At 40.3% G+C, this 24,672-nt stretch overlaps 2 protein-coding genes across 2 annotated transcripts; one reads left to right on the top strand and one right to left on the bottom strand.

Moving 5' to 3' along the window:
* Nucleotides 1-7,714: 7,714 nt before the first annotated feature.
* Nucleotides 7,715-8,653, top strand: LOC308519555 (olfactory receptor 7D4-like; the record flags this gene model as incomplete). The annotated part of the gene is made up of 1 exon (XM_081091576.1): nucleotides 7,715-8,653. The coding sequence occupies one exon, from the start codon at nucleotides 7,715-7,717 to the stop codon at nucleotides 8,651-8,653; it is 939 nt and encodes a 312-aa protein (XP_080947702.1).
* Nucleotides 8,654-17,368: 8,715 nt separating this feature from the next.
* Nucleotides 17,369-18,313, bottom strand: LOC308519549 (olfactory receptor 7E178-like; the record flags this gene model as incomplete). The annotated part of the gene is made up of 1 exon (XM_081091571.1): nucleotides 17,369-18,313. One exon carries the CDS (start codon nucleotides 18,311-18,313, stop codon nucleotides 17,369-17,371), a length of 945 nt encoding a protein of 314 aa, XP_080947697.1.
* Between the last annotated feature and the right edge of the window lie 6,359 nt (nucleotides 18,314-24,672).

Below are 24,672 nucleotides of genomic sequence, written 5' to 3'. Positions count from 1 at the left end.
TAGATCACTGGCCTCAGAACTAAGTGTACATTGTGTGCCCAAAGGTAAATGTTGCAAATTTAAATATCTGGTTCTTTTTCACTCCTCAACGATAGGCTTGATTTCTTCTATTTCCAAACATGTGTGATTTCACTTGTTTTTGTATTAGCTTTTCTCAGCAACTCCCTCAGAAATTCCTTTCTGACTTTTCTTTTCTCTATAGTTCCCACAATGTTCTATGTTTGGTCAGCATTCCTGTAGCTATTCTTAAGATTTCTCACTTTAAACTTAAAGCACTTATCATATCAACTGCTGACTTGGTTTCCCCAAAATTTGTCCTTATATGTTGCTGATCTTCACCTTAATTGGATTGTATGGTTGTTGTTGTTTTCAGATGAAATTATATGAAAATCATACAGTAATTAGAACAACGTGCTTAGGATATCAGGACTCTACTTGTCTCTTCACATGAATGACTTGATTTCATCTTTAAAACATTTCTTTGACATTATTTTGTCACTTCACTTTTCAAAAGAAGAGACTGCGTTAAAATTGAGCCACAACCTGGCAAGCTGACTTTGCTATCCTACCTTTCACAGGAACTGTGATGTGTGATTTTCAAGTTCAGAGTAGGAATCTAGATTTGAAAGCTGTTGTCTTCAGATGACATATAAGAATTTACTGCCTCAAAAACTGAGATGTGTCATACATTGTGATCCTTCCATCCATCTCTCTTCCTTTCTTTGCTATTTGACCATTATTTCCTATTCTGTATTGCTATTTTGAGATAGACCCTCTGAGATCCAAACCCATGTAATAGTGAGTAAAATAAAATGAGTTTTTTTCTCACATGATTTAATTTTTTTTGGAAGTCTGTGGGGGTACCTTAGAAATAATAGTTACACATTTGTGGAACATGTTTAGAACTTAAATCACTTGGGGGAAGAATGTTAATAGAATTGAGTTTGCAAGGACATACTTTTATTGGAGAGAGAGAGAGAGAGAGAGAGAGAGAGAGAGAGAGAGAGAGAGAGAGACATCAATGTGAGAGTAAAACATTGATCTGTTGCCTTCCCCATGAGCCCAAATTGGGTCAAACCCAGAACCTGGTTATGTCCCCTAACTGGGATCCAACTAGCACCCTTTCTGTGTCTGGGACGAAACTCACACCAACTGAGCCACACCAGCCAGTGCTAACCCAATTCTATTTTAAATTAATTTTTCTTAAAGACAATTTTCCTTAAATCAACTCGCTAAAGCCAACTTTGATCATTATTTCTCTTGCCAGGTCACACTATGATTTAATTTTGGACAAAATACAAAGGAGAAAAGTAAAGAAATTGATGTAACAAACACCTAAGGAGTTTCTACATCAGTAAAATGGGGATAATAATTGAACTTAGTTTATTGAGTTGTTTTAAGAAATTAAATGAAATTAAATTAAACCTAAAGTACTTGGACAAGTGGATATCAGTCCTAGTTGATTATCATGTTTACCTGTGAATATTGTAAAATGTACTGATGCCTCATCACAGCCTAGAAACAATTAAATAATAATCTCTACAGTTCTTAGTGGTAGTAACACTCCCTAGAATACTGTCAGGCACTTAGAAATTGTTCAATTAACCTTTATCTATTATAACTATCATTAATATTTAAAATATGAGCATTTAACATTATTTGCTTCCAAATTCATATTTTATAGAGATTTAAAACATTAGAATTTGTTTTCCTTAAATCCCTGCATGATGTCATTGCCCTGCATACTTGTCCCCCAAAAGCAAACATTGTCATTAATTGATCAGTAGTACACAATAACAAAACCAAGCATAAAAATCATATGATCTTATCAATAGGTGCAGAAGAAGCATTTGACAAGGTAAAGCATCCATTTATAATTAAAACATTAAATAAAATTGGAATAGAAGGAACGTGCCTGAACATAATAAAGGCCATGTATGACACATCTTCAGCCAATGTCACACTCAATGGTGAAAAGCTGAAAGCTTTCCCTCTAAAACCAGGAACAAGACAAGGATGCCCACTCTCACCACATTCACTCAGCATACTTCTAGAAGTCCTAGCCAGAGCAGTCAGGCAAGAGAAAGAAATAAAAGGCATCCAAATTGGAAAGGAAGAAGTAAAAGTGTCACACTTTACAGATGACATGATTCTGTATATTAAAAACCCTAAAGACTCCACCAAACACTATTAGAAACAACAAACAAATACAGTAAATTTGCAGGATATAAAACCAATGTATAAAAATCCATTGCTTTCTAATCTATAATAATCTATAATAATAAAAGCATAACATTCTAATTAGACTGGACATTCTTCCGGGTGACCTTCTGGACAAAGCCAGGGCTTCTAGGGAAGCTGGGTCCTGGTGCCAGAGGGAAGCTGGTGCTGGCAGCCAGGAGAAGGAAGGCCTACTCTTGCATGATTTCATGCACTAGGCTTCTAGTTTACCAATAATAACACTTTAGAAAAGGAAATGAGTGACTGGCTCTGCTCTCAGGCTATCACTAGTGGGAAGGGACACAGGGCACCAGAGGCTCCCGGCTGCAGCCCTGGCCACTCTCCAGGGACTTGATGGACTCAGTGGATGCAGTGGGGCTGTACCTGGCAGTGCAGAGTGTCCACTGTGCAATACCACCCGCCAGTGGCTGAGCTGTGCCAAGTGCATTCAGGTGATTCCGTCTTCTTCGACAGCCGCGACTATGAGCGGTTTTTAGACAAGAAGGAACAGTTAAGCCAATTTAAAAGCAAGCAGGAAGAATTTCAAAAAGTGTTAAAAGCTATGGAAGGAAAATGGATAACAGATCAGTTGAGATGGGAAACAATGTCCTGCAAGATGAGGATTGACAGCTGAAACAAACAATATGCAAAGGAAATGAAGAAATGAAGAAAAAGATCCGGCGGATGTGTCTTCAGAGAGGGACAGTGCCTTGACCTCCAGCACCATGAGCAAGCTTGCTGAAGCCTGGAGGACGACTTACCACTCAGGAGATGGCTCTGTGACGACCACAATGGGGACAGCAGCATCAGCATCGCAGGGCCTTGGATTAGCCTCCCCAACAGCGGGGCCTACTCTGCCTACTCTAATTGGGTGGAAGAGAAGAAAACCACGCAGGGGCCTGGTGAGGAGATAGTGTTTGGAAACCTTTATAATCGTGTATTTTTTTAATTGAAATAAAATTTATGTAACAAAATGAACAGTTGTGAACAATTAAGTGGCATTTAGGACATTTAAGTGTTATAAAACCATCACCTCTGTCTAGTTCCAAAACATTTTCATCACCCCACATCACCCCACATGGAAACTCCAGGAGTGAAGCAGTCACTCCCAGCACCCTCCTCCAGCGGAGCCCTGGCAATCACTAATCTGCGCCCTGCCTATAGTTGTGTCTATTCTGTTCTGGGCATTTCCTATAAATGGGATCGTACAAAAAAAAAAAAAACAAAAGAGAGAAGGAAATGAAAAACAGCAATTCCTTTTGTCATTTCAACAAAAAGAATAAAAAGCATAGGAATAATTTTCTAAATTTAATTTATTGGGTGACAGTGGTTAACCCTAGGGGGTGAGTGTTAGGATCACCCCACCAGGTAAGTCATTCATAACACAGATAATACTTAAGGCTGAGGAGAGTTGAGAATGGATAGCAGAGGAGAGATACATTGAGTATCAGTGTGGCTTTAATACCCCCTACAATAGCAGAAGCTATAATTCTTTCCACTGATCATCCTGTATTTTAATGCATCTCACTCAACCTCTCCCCTAAAAGAGACCTACTGTAACCATGGAAGAGCTTCTCAAGAACTTATGCAAGAAGTTGATCCAGTAAATCAAAGATGACGCACACTATGATTGTCAGTGACTTCTATTGGCTGCATCCTGTGGATTATGTAGTCAGCACTTCCTGTGTATTCAAATGCCTGCACTAAATTTGGTCATTCTGTTTTAAGCTGAACCTGTTCTGTTAAATTTTTCTTAAACCCTCTCATGTTCCACACTGCCTTTGCACTGTGCTTTATACTCTCTCCTCCCATTCCCACAAACATGATAAGTGGTTTATATTGTCACCTATTTCTCCCCAATTCTCACTCTTCAAACCCCTCTACCTGGATTGTTTCTGTCTCTGGTTCTATATTTAGAGGTAGTAAGTGGAGCCCTCATTAACGTCCACAGGTTCATCTCACCAGGAAATGCCAAGGACATTTTTCAGTCCTTGTTTGACAGGTCCTTTCCACAGAACCAAACTATTTACAGCTCTGCTTCTCCTGTGAAAGGACCTCTTTGCTTTGTTGATATTGTGGACACCAAGTAATCCATGAAACTCCAAATGTTCTTCAAAGGAAGAACATCAGAGAAAATTGGTGTGTGAGACCATTAAACATTCCTTAGGAGACACCTTGCCACTTTTCAGTCAAATCGAAGAAAGAAGTGTTTCTCCTCAGAGAAAATAAATGAATCTCCCACCTTTGATGCTTATACAGACACAGCATCAGAGAAAATTTTTCCATTCTTTCATCTTTGCTCCCCCTGGGATCTGAATTGTTTGGAGGATGAACCAACAATAGAACAATTTTCTTAATGAGGAGCTCTGAGAACTCAACCCTTGAGGTGCTGGAAATTTTAAACTTGTACCTTTTGCTGCTTTCCTTAATTCTCTGAATCCAGGCAAATAAAAACTCAACTGGGCTTCCCAGGGACAGACCTTGGAGAACAGAAGGCTTCAGTAGTATCCTGCAGAGAAGGTCCTTGTATTCCAGTGAGGGCTGTTGGAATGAAAAGGAAATGAGACAAGTGGGTACTGGGCTTTACCTCTGAAATAATTAGACTGGGACAGTCCTGTATTATTTAGCTTACTACAATGAAGTCGCTGTACTTTGAAGGTATTTTAGTTTCCACTGAACCCTGTCTTTTCCAGCTTTTGGTGTTTCCTTCTCTGTCTTCAGAATCAAGACATCTCCACAATGAGAATTGTTTTCCTGAGTATCTCCAGCTTTATTCTAATCTTTCCCATAATTGTAGGCTCTTCTTGATTTCCATGTTCAATCATTTATTCATTAAATGCTCACTGGAGATCTATGCATGAGGTGTTATCTATGCTGTTCCCAATGTGAGTGAGTCTCTTTAATGTATTACTTATCTATTTTGCAGCAGATCTGACTCACTGACATCACTTAGTAGTTCTCTATTGAAGTTATTGTTGTTTCACCTTAGTGTCCACAATATTAGCTACAATTAATATAATTATTTCTGATAGTCAATACTCAGGCAAGTTTTCCCCCTCATTTTACCAATCTCTTTAGATGTACAGCAGAATAGCAACTAATTGAAGATGAAGTTTACTGCATTAGTCTGTTCATGATTTTAGCACAACTATTCTAGTGAGTTAATGTAGAATATTCTGATAACCACCATACTATTGTCCATGTTTATAAGTTTGTTTTGTTTCTTTATCTGTTGATTTCTATTGTCTACAGTTTTAAAACAGCTGGTATTGAGTTAAGAAATTGCCACTGTTTTCCTCATTTAGCAGGAGGAAAGCAATTAATTACATGATGAACTGGAAGATTTCCCTTTTGTGTTATAGTTGACACTTTGGTCTCAAACTTTATTATACATCTAACATACACTGAGCACCTACTGTGTGCCAGGCACCAGATAGGTCCCTAAAAGGACAATGGTGAGCAAAAATAGTTACAACTTATAACCCACAAATGAACTTAAAATTACCAACCTGAGAGGCACTTTAAGGAATATTGTGGAATGCTCAAACTGTGGGACTCACACATTCTGTCCCTCCTGACCCTAAGGACCTGTTCTCTATCTCACGGTTCTCTGAAACCCTTTCTGATACCACGTTCCACATGGTCTTAAAAACGTATTTCTTTTCTTATTGATCATGACCATTCTAACAGGTATGAGTGATATTTCAATGTGGATCTTATTTGCATTTCCCTAATAGCTAGTGAAGTTGAGCATTTTTTCATGTGTCTATTGGCTATTTGCATGTATTCTTGGGAAAATTGTCTGCCCGTTTTTTAATTGAACTGCTTGAGGTTTTTTTTGTTGTAGTTGAGCTAAATGAGTTCTTTATATATGTTGGATATTAGCAGCTTTATTGTAGATATTGCTTGCAAATATTTTCTCCCATTTGACTGGTTGCCTTTTTATTTTCAAATCTTAAATTTGCCTTTTAATTTTTAGGGTGATTACATGCATAGGCACTTTGAATACTTTTACATGAATTACATTATTTTTTCAATTAATTCCACTGATTTTAATAAACACATCTCCATTTGAGAGCATGTACACATGCACACATGACCTCACACATGCTTTCTATTTTTTTAAGGTAGTGTGCTTTTGTTCTTCCCTAGTATTTATGTAGTCCATATGCATCTTCCTCTTCTTGGAAGAATCTACTTGGCAGGCAGTCTCTGAAATAAGAAGCCATAAGGATCTTCACTAATTAGAAGTGTTGTGTGGTGATAAAAAAAAAAGAAAGAAAGATAGCAGACCTGTTGTTTTATAATGATGACTGCCCAGTTTAAGAGAAATACTAAAAATGGTGACCATGCAAGACAGATTTATGGTGATGTTAACAACAGAAATCACTTTTATCAAGTGTCCACTGTATGCCACAGAGACTACACTAGAAAAATTATACACATGTACCACCTCATTTAATCACTCATCTGTCTTACAATATGGAAAACATTTCCTAATGTCATTGTGTAGGTGAGGTATTAGTAGCTGAAAGACATTAAATAACTTTGTCAAGGTCACAGACATATAACATGGTAGACGAAATTCTATTCCACGAATTCTGACTCAAGATCCTACTTTCTAAATCACAGCTCTATACTGTACTTTGGAAGAGTTATATATCAAACATAATTGAGCCCTCACCAGTTTGGCTCAGTGATTACAGCGTTTGCCGACTGACTAAAGGGTCACCGGTGCAATTCTGGTCCAGGCCATGTACCTCAATTGCAAGGGAGCATGCAGGAGGCAACCAAATAATGTGTCTCTCTCACATTGTTGTTTTTCTCTCGCTCTGTCTCTCCCCTTCTTTTTTACTCTTTCTAAAAATCAATGGGGAAAATATCCTCGGATGAGGCTTAACAAAAAAAATAATAATTGAGATGAAGGAATGGATTAATAATGATAATAACAGCTATATTTTATCAAGTTGTTACTGTGATTAAAGGCATTTTTGTACCTCAGAAAGATGGTAATAGCAGTAACCACATTTTAAAAAGAAACACAGGAAGGCACATGTAGAGTTAATTGTGCCATCAATACAAAGCATCAGGTTACAGAATTAAGGTTACACGAGTTGAAAACACATGTTTTAATCACTATTACAAAATGATATTATCAAAGAAAAGACCTTAAATGCCTTTAGTTATTTTCTAAGGCTCATATGAAAGAAGAAATTGGTATATGTCCACAAATTTGGATAATAGAATTAGTGAGGGGAACATAAAGAGAGAGAGAAAGATTTCTGCTAAATTAAAGAAAGTTTGAATAATTACACAATTTTAAATAAAATTGGATTACCACTTGAATGAGTGAGTCACTGGCATAGGAATGACTACTAGATCATGTACGATGTTCATGCAAAGGTGAATCAAAATGTGATGAGTAACGGAGATGCCACTTGGCTGTTTATTGAATGTTGTCTTGGGTTTTTTCTTTATAAGACACACCAGCTGCATGGAAACAGAAAACCACACAGAAATGTCACAATTCCTGCTCCTGGGTCTCTCAGATGACCCTAAACTGCAGTCCCTCCTCTTTGGAGTTTTCCTGTCCATGTACCTGTTCACTGTGCTCGGAAACCTGCTCATCATTGCGGCCATCAGCTCTGACTACCACCTCCACACCCCCATGTATTTCTTTCTCACCAACCTGTCCTTTGTTGACATCTGTTTTACCTCCACCACGATCCCAAAGATGCTGGTGAATGTCCAGGCACAGAGCAAAAACATCTCCTACATTGGGTGCCTCATTCAGGTGTATTTTTTTATGATTTTTGCTGGAATGGACAACTTCCTCCTGACTGTGATGGCCTATGACTGGTATGTGGCCATCTGCCAACCCCTGTACTACATGGTCATCATGAACCCACGCTTCTGTGGTTTTCTGGTTCTTGTGTCTTGGCTCATCATTTTCTGGGTCTCCCTTGTTCATATTCTATTGATGAGGCAGATGACATTCTGTATGGGCACAAAAATTCCACATTTTTTTTGTGAACTGGCTCAGATCCTCAAGGTGGCCTGCTCTGATACCCTCATCAATAACATTTTCATGTATGTAGCTGCTGTCCTATTGGTTGTGTTTCCTTTTACTGGAATTATTTTTTCTTATTCTAAGATCGTCTCCTCTTTAATGAGAATATCCTCTGCAGGAGGGAAATATAAAGCATTTTCCACCTGTGCGTCTCACCTCTCCGTGGTCTCATTGTTCTATGGGACAAGCCTGGGGGTTTACCTCAGTTCTGCTCTGACCCATTCTTCCCTACACAACTCAGTTGCCTCAGTCATGTACACTGTGGTCACCCCCATGCTGAACCCGTTCATCTACAGCCTGAGGAACAAGGATGTGAAGGGCGCCCTGAGAAGGCTCCTCAACCTACCAGCATCTTGTCTGTGATGGATCACTGTCCTCAGAACTAAGTGTCATTGTGTGCCCAAAGGTAAATGTTGCAAATTTAAATATCTGGTTCTTTTTCACACCTCAAAGACAGACTTGATTTTGTTTATTTCCAAATATGTGTGATTTCACATTTGTTTGTTTCTGTAATAGTTTCTTTTCAACAACTCTCTTCTGCATTCCTTTTTTACTTTTCTTCCCTGTATGGTGTCCACAATGTTCCATGTTTAGTCAGCATTCCTGCAGCTATTCTTAATTTAAAGCACTTATCATATCAAGCACTGACTTAGTTTCCCAAAATGTTGTATTCATATGTTGCTGATCTTCACCTTAATTGGGTTGTTTGCTTGTTTTTTTCCAGGAGAAAATATATTAAAATCATACAGTAATCAGAACAACCTGCTTATGATATTGGGATGCTACTTGTTTCTTCACATGAATGACTTAATTTTGTCTTGAAAACATTTCTTTGAGATTATTTTCTCACTTCACTTTTCAAAAAAAAGAGGCTGAGATTGAGTTGAACTACAGCCTAGCAAGCTGACTTTACTATCCTACCTTACATAGGAACTTTTATGTGATTTTCTTTCTTTTTTTAAAAAAAAATTATATTTTTTTGATTTTTTAAAGAGAGGGAGGGAGAGGGATAGAGAGTTAGAAACATCAATGAGAGAGAAACATCAATCAGCTGCCTCCTGCACACCTCCTACTGGGGATGTGCCTGCAACCAAGGTACATGCCCTTGATCGGAATCAAACCTGGGACATTTCAGTCCTCAGGCCGATGCTCTATACACTGAGCCAAACTGGTTAGGGCTGATTTTCAAATTCAGAGTAGGAATCTAGATTTGAAAGATGTTGTCTTCAGATGACATATAAGAATTTACTGACTCAAAAACTGAGATATGTCATACTTTGTGATTCTTCTTTCCATCCATCATCCTTCCTTTCCATTTTTATTTGACTTATATTTTTCTTTATTACAATTTTGAGATATACGCTATAAGATCCAAAATCAAATAATAATGAACACAGTAAAATAAGAGTTGTTTTCTCACGTGATTTAATTTATTTCTGGAACTTTGTTGTGGTGCCTCGGGAATATTAGTTACAGATATGTGGAACATGTTTAGAACCTAATTCACTTTGGGGAGAAAATATTGATAGAATTGAGTCGGCAAGGAAGCATGGAGGAGTACGTGCTGCCAACATTCCCTGGGATCCTCTCACCATCTCTATTGCATGACTTCCAACATCCAGCACCAGCTGGCACCTACTTGTTAAATATATGATATCAGAAGTCATAGGGAAATATTTCCTGTCAGAGTCAGCTCTTTCTTAATAGAATACATTTTTAATTGATTTAAGAGAGAAAGGGATGGAAAGAGAGTGATAGAAACATCAATGATGAGAGAGAATCATTCATTGGCTGCCTCCTGCAGGCTCCCTGCCAGGGATCAAGCAGGAAAACCAGACAGTTGCTCTGGAGCTCCATTTAACTTTTAAAAACTGCCAAACTGACCCAGCTGGCATCGCTCAGTGGCTGAGCATTGATCAATGAACCAGGAGGTCACAGTTCCATTCCCTGTTGGGACACATGCCTGGGTTGCAGGCTTGATTCCCAGTGGGGTGCCTGCAGGAAGCAGACAATCAATTATTCTCTCTCATCATTGATGTTTCTATCTCTCTCTCTCCATCTCCCTTCCTCTCTGAAATCAATAAAATTATATTTTAAAAAAATAAACTGCCAGAATATTTTCCAAAGTGGCTGAACCAATTTATATGCCCACCAGGAATGTGTGAAGATTTCAGTTTTTCCACATCTTTGCCAACACTTGGTATTAAGGAAAACATTTTACTAAGAGAATATGCTTGAGTGTTGAATAATAGATTATGAGTAGAAATTCAATGAAGAGTAGATTTGGGTCATATTCAAGAGACATTCATGAGTGAGGCATATCAGAAAATATATGGAACTTGTAGGTCAGTTATTAAAAATAAAGTTGGATACATAGATGGGAGATAGACTGTCAATAGTATAATTTGACCTACTAAGGATTTTATAAGCAAACTAGAGGCCCAGTGCACTAAATTTGTGCACTGGTAGGTCCCTAGTGGCTGCCAGCTGCTGGACGGGTACTCCCTCCCTTCTCCTGGCCAGCCCCACCTCCTGGTTGAACCCCCAGAAGAACTCCCTATTGAGGGGACAATTTGCATACTACACTTTTATTATATAAGATTAGCACCAGGGCCATGTTCTCATTGTTAACATAAAAACATTCAAACCTGTAAAGAATTTTTGTGAGTTTATTTGAGCGAAACTGTTGACAATTGCCGGGAAAACAGAACCTCAACGGATTGAGATAATGCTCCGGAGAATGGCGGGTTATATTTATATTTATACATTGCAATCAAAGGAAGGTAGACATCAACAGCAGGGATGGAACTGGAGAGCATTATGCTAAGCAAAATAAGCCAGTAAGAGAAAGATGAATATCACATGATCTCACTCATTTATGGAATATAATGAACAACATAAACTGATGAATGAAAACAGATCCAGAGACAGAGAAGCATTGATTAGACCATCAGACCTCAGAGGGAAGGTAGGGGAGGGTGGAGGTAAGGGGAAGAGATCAACCGAAGGACTTGTATGCATGCATATAAGCCTAACCAATGGACACAGACATTAGGGGGTGGTGAGGGCATGAGTGAGGGGGTGGGCAATGGGAGGGATAAGGACACATATGTAATACTTAATCAATAAAGAAAAAAATAATGAAAAACAAGACTAAGGAAGGATCATAGGTGGGTTACATGAAATCTATTGGTGATAGACTAGAGAGGAGGGAGAAAGTAAAGTGAGGAAACCCCTGGAACTGGATAAAGAGTAAAACGATAGGCACATACTTAGGTGAGTGCAGAAACAATTAACATGATAATTTGTTTTATTTGTCCTGGCGCCCAGGCACATTAGGTTGTGCCCCAAGGGGTCCAGAAGAAGGGAAGTTACAAGTTACCCAGACATTTCAAGGGTATGTTATTATAGATGCAAAAAGACAGAGAAGCTCAGTTAAGGTAAAGCTTGACTGCTGGGGGTCTTAATCTGGCATCAAGAAGGGTTCAGAAATCTGGAGAAGGGCTGTGCATAAATTAAATAAGAGTCCAGAGATGAAACGTAATTTTGAAAGGCATTAGGGAGTCAGAGAAGACTTAGCTAAAGGAACTAAGTTCTCCTTGTCTCAGGACCCCTTGCTTTTTATTAACACAACTAGAGGCCCAGCGCACGATGATCGAAATCGTGCAAGGAGGCACCCTGCCTCCCACCTCCTGCTGATCAGTCATTATAGCATGACAGGGTGACGACCATTGGCATATTAGCTCTTTATTATATAGAATTTGTTCTAAGGCAAGGTAGAGATATATACTTCAAAGGGTAGGGTTAGGTACAGAATCCATTGTCAGATTGGAAGAATTGCCTACGGCTGTTCAGGTGTTTGGCCAACGGGGGGGCAATAACATGTAGATTGAGATGCCCTTAGCTGTCTGGCAGCCAGCAATCAATTTAAGCATCCTTTTCAGGTTTGGGGAAATGCCCTTGCCACTCCAGATGATTCAGCCCTTGCTGACATGCTGGAATTGGCTTCCAGCAGTTGACCTTGTCAGTGTAGATACCGACGTAGGAGGTGACTACCCACCATAACTGCTTTTAGTTAAAGTTTAATTTCAGACCATCCTTTGTGGTTACTTTAGTTCTCTGAGTTTGCAAGACCGCCATGCAGGGCTTCCATGAACTTGACATGTTAGCATGTGGCCCCTTTTGTCCACATCATCTTTAGTATAATGTGAGGACTTTATCATTTCCCTGACAGGGAGAAATTTAAGGTACAGGAAACAATAAGGAGGCTACTGAAATAGTCCTGGGGAGAGATGATGGGGAGCTGATCTAAGCCAGTGGCAATGAGATGCGTACATTTCTTAAGAGGTGTATTGGTTTCCTATTGCTGCTATAACAAATTGCCATAAGTCTAGTGGCTTAAAAGGACTTACAACCCTAGAGATCAGAAGTCTAACATGTATCAGCAGGGCTGCTTTCCTTCTGGGAATTCTGAAAGAGAATCTCTTTCCTTGCCTTTTCCAAATTCTAGAAATCTCTTGCATTCATTAGCTTGTGATGCCTTCCTCCATCTTTAAACTCAACAGTAGAACATCAAATCTCTCCCTAGTCCCTCTAACTTCCTCTGATATGGACCCTTGTAATTACATTGAGTTCACCCAGATAATTCATGATACTTTCCCCATCGGAAGATCCTTAACTTAATCATATTTGCCAAGTGCCTATTGCCATCCAAGCTAACATATTCACAGGTTCTAGACTCTAGAATCTAAAGCTTAATACTTGAAAATCTTTGGGAGGTTATTCAACCTATGACAGGACATGTGTGTGAAATAAAATTTCCCAACAATTGACCCATAAGTATTGAGCTGAGAAGGTGGAAAAGTTCTCTTGCTGATTTTCTTTGGACATGACCATCTCCTGAACCAGTCTCACATGGAGATGAGGCCGCACTGGACAGGTGAGCTTTGGTGGCAAGTGACAGACAGAGAATCTCCTGATTCATCTGAACCTAGCGGAGCAGAGGCTCAGCTGTGCACTGGCACAACTGCACACAGGGGTTCAAACACCATGAGGGTTTCCTTTCAGGTTATCAGCTTTATTTTCTCAGACTGGTTACCTCTACATAAAAAGAGACTGGGCAACAGCTCCTCCCACTACTCACATCTGGTAACTTCACTACTTAATAGAGACTAGATGTATTTAAGCTCCTTTGTGTTAAAAAAAAAAAATACTTAGAAAACGATTCTAATTGGCACAGGCATGTCTTCTTTGCACATTGAGTAATATACTGCGGTCAAGAGACAATGTTACTGGTAGACCCTTCAGTACCACATTTGTTTACTCAGCTTACCAAACCTATATTTACTGATTATTTTAGGCTCAACTGCCACAGGATTAAGAGCATCAGGGGTATGGGAAGGAGCAGGCTGTCATATTAAAACCAGTGGTCTTCATAAACCTCACTGAGAAAGTTACATTTGTTAAGATGGTGAATAATGTTAGGTGAGTGCACATCTGGGGAAACAGTCCCCCAGGCAGAGGGTGAAGTTAATACCAAGACCCTGAGGTGGGAGGTTGCCTGGAGGCAATGTGGCTGCAGCAGAGCCGGTGAGGGTAGCAGAGCAGCTCAGGGGAGGACAGGCATCAGGGGTCATCCTGTGAGGCTTTCTCTGCCACTGAAGGGCTTTTGCCTTCATTACTCTGAGTGACTGGGGAGTCACTGCAGGGATTTGAGCAGACACATAAGATGGTCTGACTTAGGATTTTATAAAATCATATGGCTGCTGGTTTGAGCATGAACAGTAGGTTGAGGCAGACTGTTTGGACTGGCTTATGCTATCTAGGTGTGACATAGGTTGTTAGGACCAGGGTAGGGATAGTAGTGTAAGGGTTGGAAGTGGTCAGTTGTGCTACATTTTGAAGGAGGAGCCACCAGAATTTGTTGTCAGTCAGGGTGTGAGAGAGGGGAAAAGCCGAGAATGTCTCCAGGGTGTGGGGTTTGATCAACTGGAAGAATGGAATTGCACCCACTGAGGCAGGGAGGTCTGTGAGTGGAGCAAATTGGGAAGGAAAGAGAACAGTAGAAGTTGACATTTTGAAATGTCCAAATGGAGACATTCTGAATGGATAAATAATATTATTTTACTTACATACGTTACCAAGAGCAGTAAAATTCACAGACAGTAAGTAGACTGGAGTTTGCCAGGGTTCTGAAAGAGTGGAGGAATGGGAACTTAGTGCTCAATGGGTACAGAGTTTCTGTTTGGGAATATGGAAAAGTTCTTCTTTTTTTAAATATCTTTATTGATTAAGGTAATACATATGTAACACTGCCAATGTCCTTAATGCCAAGGGTATAAACAGTACACTTAAAAATTGTTCAAATGCTACTGTAAGAAAGTAAAATACTTGGTTTCTGAGGCTGTCTTCCTTTCAGCTTGCATTTCCCCCATGGTCTTCAAGCTCCTGCTATAGATATGCTAACTCATAAGAGAAATTCCGCTTGAGACTTGAGTTTTTTTGAAGAATAGCCCCTTGCCAGAAGGTGGGGAAATATGTGAAAAATAGTGAGTGTTTACCAAACATCAGCAGGATTCAACAGAGAGATTTTGAGATTTCTTGCTCTTCCTCAGATCCCTGCGGGTGCCCTGAGATGTCTGCTGCCATTAATCACCTCTTGTCCCTCCCATTTTCCCTTCCCTGATTTAAAAGAAGCCTTACCTTGGGGCTGGGGGAAGATGGATTTGAGGAACCTCTAAGGCCCCCACCTTCCCAATTGGGCACCATCTGGATCAATAAACCTTTCCTTACTCCAAACTGACATTTTGAATATTGGCCTTTTGAAATGTTGGGCACATTCACTTTTAAACTGGTAACACTTCATTTTATGATATATAAGTTTAACCACAATAAAAATATGAAATGAGCAAAATAGTGACGAAAGATGTAACCCTTTAAATTTCTCTAGTGATAGCATTGATTTGTTATTTGTGGTGGGTCGGATCAAGGATACCTGATAATTAATATTAATGAGAAGATTCAAGACGGAGATTGGTCAAAGAGACTAACCAGGGAAATCAAGAGGTGGGGCTTTAGGCCACATGATGTCAGCCCAGTGGGGAGGAAAGCTGGAAATTGTGTTCAACCAAATGGGCAATAATTCAATTTATCACATCGAGGTGACAAACAAAGCCTCATTAAACCCTGGACACTGGAGCTCAGGTGTGCTACCTGGTTGGCAAGACTCTGAGTATTGTGTCACAGTGTGTCAGGAAGAGGTAATGGGTCAGAACTTCATGGGGAGAAGACAAGAAGCTTTACATATGGGATGCTTCAGTATTCCCTGCCTATCTTCTTTTCACTAGTCCTAATTTGTATTCCTTTGCTGTAATCAAACTGTAACCATACATACAACACCGTCCTAAGTTCTGTGGCTCATGCTGGTGAATTCTTCAACCTGAGGAAATGCCCTCATTCTGAGTCACTTGAGCAAATTATTGAATGTGAGGGAGACCCTGAGTTTGTGGCTTACTGGTATGAAGTGAGGGTGGCCTTGGGGACTTCTGAACTTGTGGCTTGTGTCTTAAGTCAAAACAGTCTTGCAGGGACTATTCCCTCACACGCTGTGCTTATGCAAACTCTTTGTAACAAGGAAGGGCATTGGATGAAGTCAAGCCAAGTTGGAGCCCCTCAAAGGCCTCCTAAAACCACCAGGAAGGTCTGGGTTGAGGATGATCCTTTAGAGTTGGCTGGTATTGGTGAGAGGATGCCAAATGTCATGGCATGTGAGATGCTTCAGAAGGAGGCATGACCTTGGTTACCATGGCTCTCTGCAGCTGAGGCCGGTCCCTATGGGGGCTGATGCTGAGGGCTAAGTGGTACCCCAAACACTTGGAACATGTCCCTCATAACTAAAAGGATATCTTTTCATTTTATTGTGGTAAAATAACATAACATAAATTTACCATCTTAAACCATTTTTATTGTTGTGTTGTTATTGTTGTTAATCCCCACCAGAATATAATTTTCCATTGATCTTTAGTGGAAGAGAGAGGGAAAGACAGAGAGAAACATTGATATGAGAGAAATACATCGATTAGTTGCCTATTGCATGAGCCCTGACCAAGGCCCCGGGCCAGGGAGGAGCCTGCCACCAAGCTACAAGCTGGTGACCAGAATCGAACCCGGGACCCTTTGGTCTGCAGGCCAATGTTCTATCCACTGAGCAAACCCAGCTAGTGCACATCTTAACCATTTTAAGGGTTGAGTTCAATAGTTAAGTACATTTACAGTGCTGAGAAACCATCATCAACATGCATCTCCAGACCTCTTTTTCATCTTGCAAAATGAAACTATTTCCCAATTAAACACTAACTCTCTATTCCCTCTTCCCCCAGCTTTTGGCAACCAAAATTCTACTTTATGTCTCTATGAATTTGACTACTTTAGGTGCCTCATATAAGTAGAATTATACAGTATTTGTCCTTTCATGTTAGGCTATGTAATTGATGGAGCAGATGTTAGATAGAATGGAAAAAAATTATCAGGATAATTGGGAATCCAGTTATCCTAAGAAAGTCCCAGTTGATAACTACTTATTCAAATGCAGTATTAATACCATCCCATTAAAATTTCAACATACCTTTGTATGAATAAGACATTGAATAGTAACCTATTTTCTCAAAAATATGGCCAAAATCATGAATCAGGAAAAAATGGATAAATAAAGAAAAATCATGGGGAAAGCATAAAAAGAATAAATAACAAGAAAGGGTGAGCTATGATTTTTAAAAAAAAAAAAATAGAAACAAGACTGCTTATGACAAAGAATCCTGGTTAATGCATAAGGAATGTAAGAGTGGTAGACTAAAGTACGATGCATAATCCTGAAGGGGTTATGACATAAACTGAGAGTCCAAAATAATCTCCCAATTCCATTACAGCAGTTCTAAGAGGGAAAATTGTGTGAGCAGAATACAGAGAGCCATATAGTTACCTATGAATTGTGTGACTGCAGATTCAGAATTTCTTGTTGCACGTTTGATTTTACTGCTCTTTCCAGTCTATGAACCAAAAATGATAGCACAGGTGTAGAGATCAGACTATTCTTCTGATCATCCTCCATAGGGCCCTCTTGATGTCTCTGTTCCTCAGGCTGTAGATGAAGGGGTTCAGCATGGGGGTGACCACAGTGTACATCACTGAGGCCACCGCATCCTTCCTTGGGGAAGATGACACAGCGGAACTGAGGTACACACCAAGGCCTGTTCCATAAAATAAGCAAACAACTGACAAGTGAGAGCCGCAGGTGGAGAAGGCTTTATATTTTGAACCCGATGATGGGATTCTCAGAATGGAGGACACAATTCTATAGTAAGAGAAAAGGATCCCTGAGAGTGGGACACCACCAACGATGGCTCCAGTAAAGTAGATCAATATGTCATTGGTGGAGGTGTCAGAACAGGCAAGGTTGAAGAGTTGAGAAGGGTCACAAAAGAAATGAGGGATTTCCACATCTGCACAGAAGCTAAGTTGTGACACCATCAAGTACTGCAGCTGGGAGACCAAAAGGCTGAAGAAATATGACAGCAGGACCAACAAGCCACAGAGGCGGGGGCTCATGATGACTAAATAGTGTAGAGGCTGACAAATGGCCACCAACCGGTCATAGGCCATTACAGCCAGGAGTAGACTTTCCAAACATGCAAAAAGAGAAAAAAAGGTAACCTGAGTTAGGCAGGCTGCATAGGTGATGGATTTGCTGTGTGTCTGGAGGTTTACCAGCATCTTGGGAACTGTCGTGGTGCTGATACTGATGTCAGCCAAGGACAAATTGGAAAGGAAGAAGTACATAGGTGTGTGGAGGTGGGAGTCAGAAATGACAGCCAGGATCATGAGTAGGTTCCCGAGCATGGTCACCAGGTACATGGACAGGAACAGGCTAAACAGAAGAGGCTGCAGTTCTGGATCATCTGAGAGTCCCAGGAGGAGGAATTCAGAGTCAGCTGTCCGATTCTGTGGTTCTATGCATATAGGACACATTTTGAAAAAGAAGAGAGCGCTAAATAAATGAAACAAATGTAGAGGCACCCATATTTTGGATTCAAGCAATTCACAAATAGTTACACTTGAGGACCATATAACCTCCTCGCTCATGTCTGAGTTGTTAACTCTTTTTAGAACTCTTTCCTTATTGATGTCTGTGATATTCATCTGTTTCTATATACACTTTAGGGTCACTGGGTCAAAGAATATTAGAGAAGAAAGGACATTTTGAAGTAACAAATCCATCAGCAGTTCAAAATATCAGCATTCAACTTTTGAAGGAAAAATATAGAATGAGATGTATTATTTTATTAGACAAATATAATTCAAAGAAACTAAGAAGCAGTTGAAAGTACTTTATCTCATGCAAATGCAGTTTAAGAAGTTTCCTTAATTTGAAATATAGTCTAGAAAGAGCTTAAACCACATTAACTTTATTCTAATTTAAAATAAAATGTTCATAATGAGATAGCATTTTTACATGGCAAATATCTTCAAGGATTTTCATCTTTATTTGGTTTTTGCCATCCATCTTTCATGGAGATAAGTGCTTACTCAAATGGGTGGGCTGTCTGGTAAACGTCCCTCAAATATAACTCATCTATATAATAAAAGCCTATGTGGTCATCATGACCTCACACAGTGATGCCCTCATGCTGCAATGAGCGATAGCCAGGAGGCTGCGTGTGCAGTGGGTGTGCACGGGTGGACGAGGCTGCATGAGCTGCGAGGTGCATGTGGGTGGCCGGGGACTTGACACAGAGTCCCCGGCGGCAACTTGACCTGGAGATGCACTGGGGGAGCGAATGGTGGCTGTTGTGGCCCAGGGCCGGCCCAAGGCTGAAGCAAGCCGCGGATGGTGGCTGCCACTGCAAGGTCCCGAGGCTCAGGCAACGAGGGTCGGGCCAAGGCTCAGGCAAGCTGCAGTGTCTGCGAGGGCCGAGGCTCAGGCAGCCTTGCAGCCGGCAGTGGCAGCAGCAGAGGCATAATGGGGCATCGCCTTCCCCTGATTGCCGGGTTGCCTCCCGCAGAGGGAGGCCAGAGGCAGCAGCAGCTAGGGGGTGATGTGGTCAGTGCCTCCCCCTGATCGGCCAGTTGCCTCCTGCAGAGGGAGGCCAGATTGCAGCATAGGCCCACTCCCCATAGGAAGCAGGCCTAAGCTGTCAGTAGGACATCCCCTGAGGGTCCTGGACTGTGAGAGGGGGCAGGCCAGGCTGAGGGATACCCCCCACAATGCATGAATTTTCGTGCACAGGGCTCCTAGTATATAAATATTTGGTCTTGGTAGACTACATATTTTAAAAAATATGAGTCTTTTTTTGTTTTGTTTTGTTTTTTCTTTGTTTTTCAAAAATATATTTTTATTAATTTCAGAGAGGAAGGGAGAGGGAGAGAGAAATAGAAATATCAATGATGAAATAGAATCATTGATTGGCTGCCTCCTGCACACCCTCTACTAGGGATCAAGCCCACAAACTGGGCATGTACCCTTGACCAGAATTGAACTGGGGACCCTTCAGTCTGCAGGTCAATGCTTTATCCACTAAGCCAAACCAACTAGGGGAAAAAATATGTTTTTGTTAAGTGAACAAAATCATACAGCATCACTGATCCTGAAGATGATAGTAATTTACAATGCACCAATGATTAAATAATAACTAACTTTTATGAACAGTTATGCCGGGAGCCGGTCCATGCTTGATGTTTCAAGGGACCTGGCATATATGGCATACTGTTCTTAATATGTTTGCTCACCTTCTTGGCACTATGTGTTTTAACCAAGGTCACCTCTCTGAGAAAGGTTGTTTCCCCAGGTAGGGCTTTTCCCCTGAAGTTAGGGAGGGAATAAAACCCCTTAACTAAGTGCCAGGTGGGTAATTAATCACTTTAACTACGAACAATCATGCTTAAGCTACATAATCTTTCCTCCCTGGAATGGAGATAAGAAAAGCCCTAACCTTTGGAATAGAGATTGATAGGATTGGAATCAACTGGTATAAATACAGATGTAACAAGACAACAGGACACAGAACCTACACACAGAACCTACACACAGAACCTACACAGAACCTAGAGACAGAAGAACTTCGCTGGAGAGAACATGGGAAAAGATCCTGGAAAGAAACTGGAGACAGAACCTAGAGACAGAACCTGGCTACAGAACCTGGATAGAACATGGCAAGAGAACCTGACTAGAACCTGGTGACTGAACCTGGCTGGAGAACCTGGACAGAACCTGGCTGGAGAAACTAGCGAGGGAACATGGCTATAGAACCTGGCTGGAGAACCTGGAGAACCTGGCTGGAGAACTTAGCAAGAGAACATGGACACAGAACCTGGCTGGAGATCCTAACCAGAACTTGGCTGGAGATCCTGGCTAGAGATCCTGGCTAGGCTGCTGATCAACTGAACGCTGTCTCCGTGTCATTCCTTCTTCGCCAACTCCGTCTACACCTTTGGGAACCTCTGGACCTGCTGGGGTGGGACCCCAGCATACTTACATTTACTTTTCTTTTTAGAAAGGTTATTTTCTATCAGTGATACACAAACCAAGAAAAACATCTGAGGTTGAGTTTGCACTTTACTGTTTAGTTTTATAGTGGATGGGTAACACTTCTTAAATTTGTCTTTAATCAGAAACATTTGTGAAGGGTTGATGTCTCATCAAAACCAGCCCTCCAATGAACAGTGGAGAAATTTAGGGTCAAAGTTTCCTTAAACTTTAAATTGGCTTTCTTAAGCCAGCTTCAGAGCTTTCCAAGTCAGTTCTTCCTTACAGAGGGATTGCATTTCTCCTAAATCAGTCCCCTGAAGGCAACTCAGGTCATTTCTCTTCACGGGTCAAAACAGAGGTACTACTTTGTCTAAATAATTATTCCTTTGTGTGACATGCTAGATTCCTATGTATATAGCTGTTCATTTCTATTTTATAAACACTGCTTAAATTTACTTTCACTATATCATAAAAAAACTATTTTTGCATTAAAAAATGATGTAATTTGTGAGAGACCAAAAGAGAAAAGAACAAAGACCACTATTGCAAACACCTGGGTACTTTGCTCCTCTGTAAAAGGGGTATATTAATTAAACTGACCTCATAGGGTTGCTGTAAGAAATAACATTGAATTATAAATATAAAATATGTAAACACTGGTTATCAATGCAAGTTGATCATTATAATTACCTATCCATCTTTTAAGCTTAATGATGGGCTGGCCATAACCTAGAACCAATTAAATCAGAATTTCTACACATAAGTATTTTGGGTATATTAACATGTAGCCAGTGGAGGCAACCATTGCCAGGCTATTTATAAATGTTGTATTAAGTTATCAATTATTATCAATACCATTTTACCCATTACCCATATGAAAATACGAATATTTAATAATACATGCTGAAGAACTCATATTTATTATTGATAAAACTTGAAGTTACTTTGCTATTCCTGCATGGTCTTCTCCTGCGCTTGTCCGAAGGGAAACATCGTCATGGATTTGCTGGATGCATTCTCTTTTCAATATTTTTATAATGTTAGCCTTACGCTATGTATACATAAGCAGTTTTCTTGAAAACTTATCTAAATACTCTCATGTTACACATATTGTTCCCTGAGTTCTTATTTTTACCACAGCATTGCATTTCAGGTCTCTCTGTGAAATGCATACATCACTTTCAGCACTTTAAATGATGATTAGTATTACCTGATGGATAATCATTTTCCTTTTCAATTTTTTATTATGCCAGGGCTAAGAAAATTCTTAAGTTCCTTTCCACATCAAACAAGTGAGAATTTTCTAAAGATATATTTAAAAACATATAATTGAGTGAGCTGTAAAAATTGACATATGTGCAATTTTGCTATTAATTAACTATACTTGTTTTCCCAATAGAAGACTGAGACAAAATCAAATACATGCTCTGATTGCCAAGGTATAAAGTTAGAAAGTTCCCTGAAGTCTGACTAGCAAGAGTCTTCATGATAGAGCCCCAGAAAAATGCGCATCTTGTACAGGGAATTACGTTTTCATATCTCGGTTTTACAAAATATACTGAGAAATGCATTGCTACTCATAGGAAACCTATGATCCACAACATTAATGTATTAAAGGTCCCAGTAAACCACTTGGTACATTTTGCTAATTCACAGGTGAACTCACCAAATCCCAAGGGAAAGAACTGCTGATTGTGCCTTCATTTGCTCATCTGAGACTAAAGCCGGTTTGGAAAGAAACAATCATTGTGCTGCAGTGGAGGGGACAGGGCCTGGGGTGGGAATCAGGAGGCCTGTGTCTGAGGCCCACAGCTGTCACCACAAGTGGGAAGTGTGGGTAAGTCCTTCCACCTATCGGTGCTGGAATCTCTTACATAGAAATGGGAGAACAACACCCGTCTCTGTGAAATGTGTGGCGCCAAACAGAGGTTTGCCCTTATAGACATTCACTGATGTCTTTAAATCAGATTGGAAGAGTGGGTTTGTTGATGAAAATCAACCCCAGGAAAGGCTGAAGGATGACATTTTATTCTATGATACGGTAGAGAGATGAAAGCCTATCATGTGCCAGGTAACTCACTCATGGAATGAGTGGACATCCTGAAATGTGTCTCAGTCCACACAACAGGATTTCCTTCCCTTTCTCTTTCCCTCTCTTTTTTTATTTTTTCATTTTTATGAAAATCTCCACCATTTCTCTTTGTATTTAAATCTGTGGACTCTACTAAATGGAAATGAAAGTTTTCTTAGAAAATCTGTACATAGATGCACACAAACACTGTTTTCTCCTCTGCTAGCCCCAGGAGAGGAGGCATTGCTGGAAGGAGGGAAAGTACAGGAGAGAAAGCCCTGGGGGTGAGGAAGCCTTATCACCCAAGCTCTGTCTCTGAGACCCAAGGAAGCGTCTATTCAATATTTAGCAGAGACTGTTGTTCTCTGTCCAGCAGAATATAGGCCCTGGGGGATCAGAAATGAATGAGACTCAGTTGTTTCCCTTCAGCTATTTCTGAAACGTTCCATACTGGTGCCTTCCCAGATGTTTGTCCCAACTCCCCTGTTTGTCCTAATGATGGGAAAAAAAATGCTCCTGACAGTCCCTTCTCCATCCATCGCCTCCACAGTACTCACTGGGCAGTTCTGTCCCTGCTGGAGTCTCACCAAGGAGTGGGAATCCACTGCCCCTGTCCTGCCTGGCAAGCAATGAAGGTTCAGCTTCCATTAAGACTGGCAGGACGTCAGAGTTAGTCATGGGCTCCTGATGCAGTGGATGCAAGAGGAGAAGACTCAGATGAGAAGCCCCTGGACTGAGACGGGAACCTGAAGGGCTGGAGGCACAGCTGCTTATCTATTGCTGCTTGGCCCTGGGAGCTCAATGCACAGAGCTCATAATTAGTCAAATGGTCTGAGTTATCCCAATCTCTGAGGACTTGCTGTTGTTAATAGAAGATGAAAAGGGAATGTAGTTTTTAAGGTTTGGGGCCTTCTTCTTCTCAGGAGAAAGTTCCCCTGTACTTCTCACTTCCAAGTTGCAGAAATTTTATAAATTTAAACATTTCTTTTTTCAATTGAAAAGCAGCAATATGTCTTGTATGTCTGCACATTCATTGAACTGAGCAGTCTATGGAGGGATAATTATGTTTTCTATACCAAGAATATGATATTATTTCTATTTTCTCATTTAGTATTTATGTCTCTAAAGAGAAACTTCCTTTCCTTTCCATAGTCTGGCTTTGGGGTTTGGGATTTTATGTGTTGAGATGTGGTTTTTATTTTGCTATTTATAAAGGCAATCAAAGTTCTACTTTTTCTGTGGAATTTATGCATATTGTTACATTAGACAACCACCTATTTTGATATACCAAATTGACAATTTTCTTAGATCTTATCAGGGGTTTCACAGATGTCTGTGTTCTGAATGTAGGGCTTCAGTCATCTTTTCTTTTTCTATTTTTTAAATTAAATTTATTGGGGTGACGTTTTTTTAATAAAATTATATAGGTTTCAGTGTACAATTCTTTTAAAATATATTTTTATTGATTCAGAGAGGAAGGTAAAGGGAGAGAGAGAAACATTAATGATGAGAATCATTGGTCAGCTGCCTCCTGCACACCCCCTACTGGGGATCGAGCCCACAACCAGGGCATGTGACATTGACCAGAATCCAACCCGGGACCCTTCAGCCCGCAAGCTGATGCTCTATCAACTGAACCAAATTAGCTACGGCTCAGTGTACAATTTTATAATACATTATCTGTATACTAGAGGCCTGGTGCAAAAATTCATGCACTGGTAGAGTCCCTTGGCCCTGCCGGTGATCAGGGCTGATCTGGGACTTCTGGCTGCTGGCCAGGGCCTCCCTTTC

The sequence above is a fragment of the Myotis nattereri genome (genome assembly GCF_964212035.1).
Source record: "Myotis nattereri genome assembly, chromosome: 5".
NCBI lineage: Eukaryota > Metazoa > Chordata > Mammalia > Chiroptera > Vespertilionidae > Myotis > Myotis nattereri.
The sequence above is the reverse complement of the archived record's forward strand: the minus strand, read 5'-3'. Positions and strand labels throughout refer to the sequence as shown.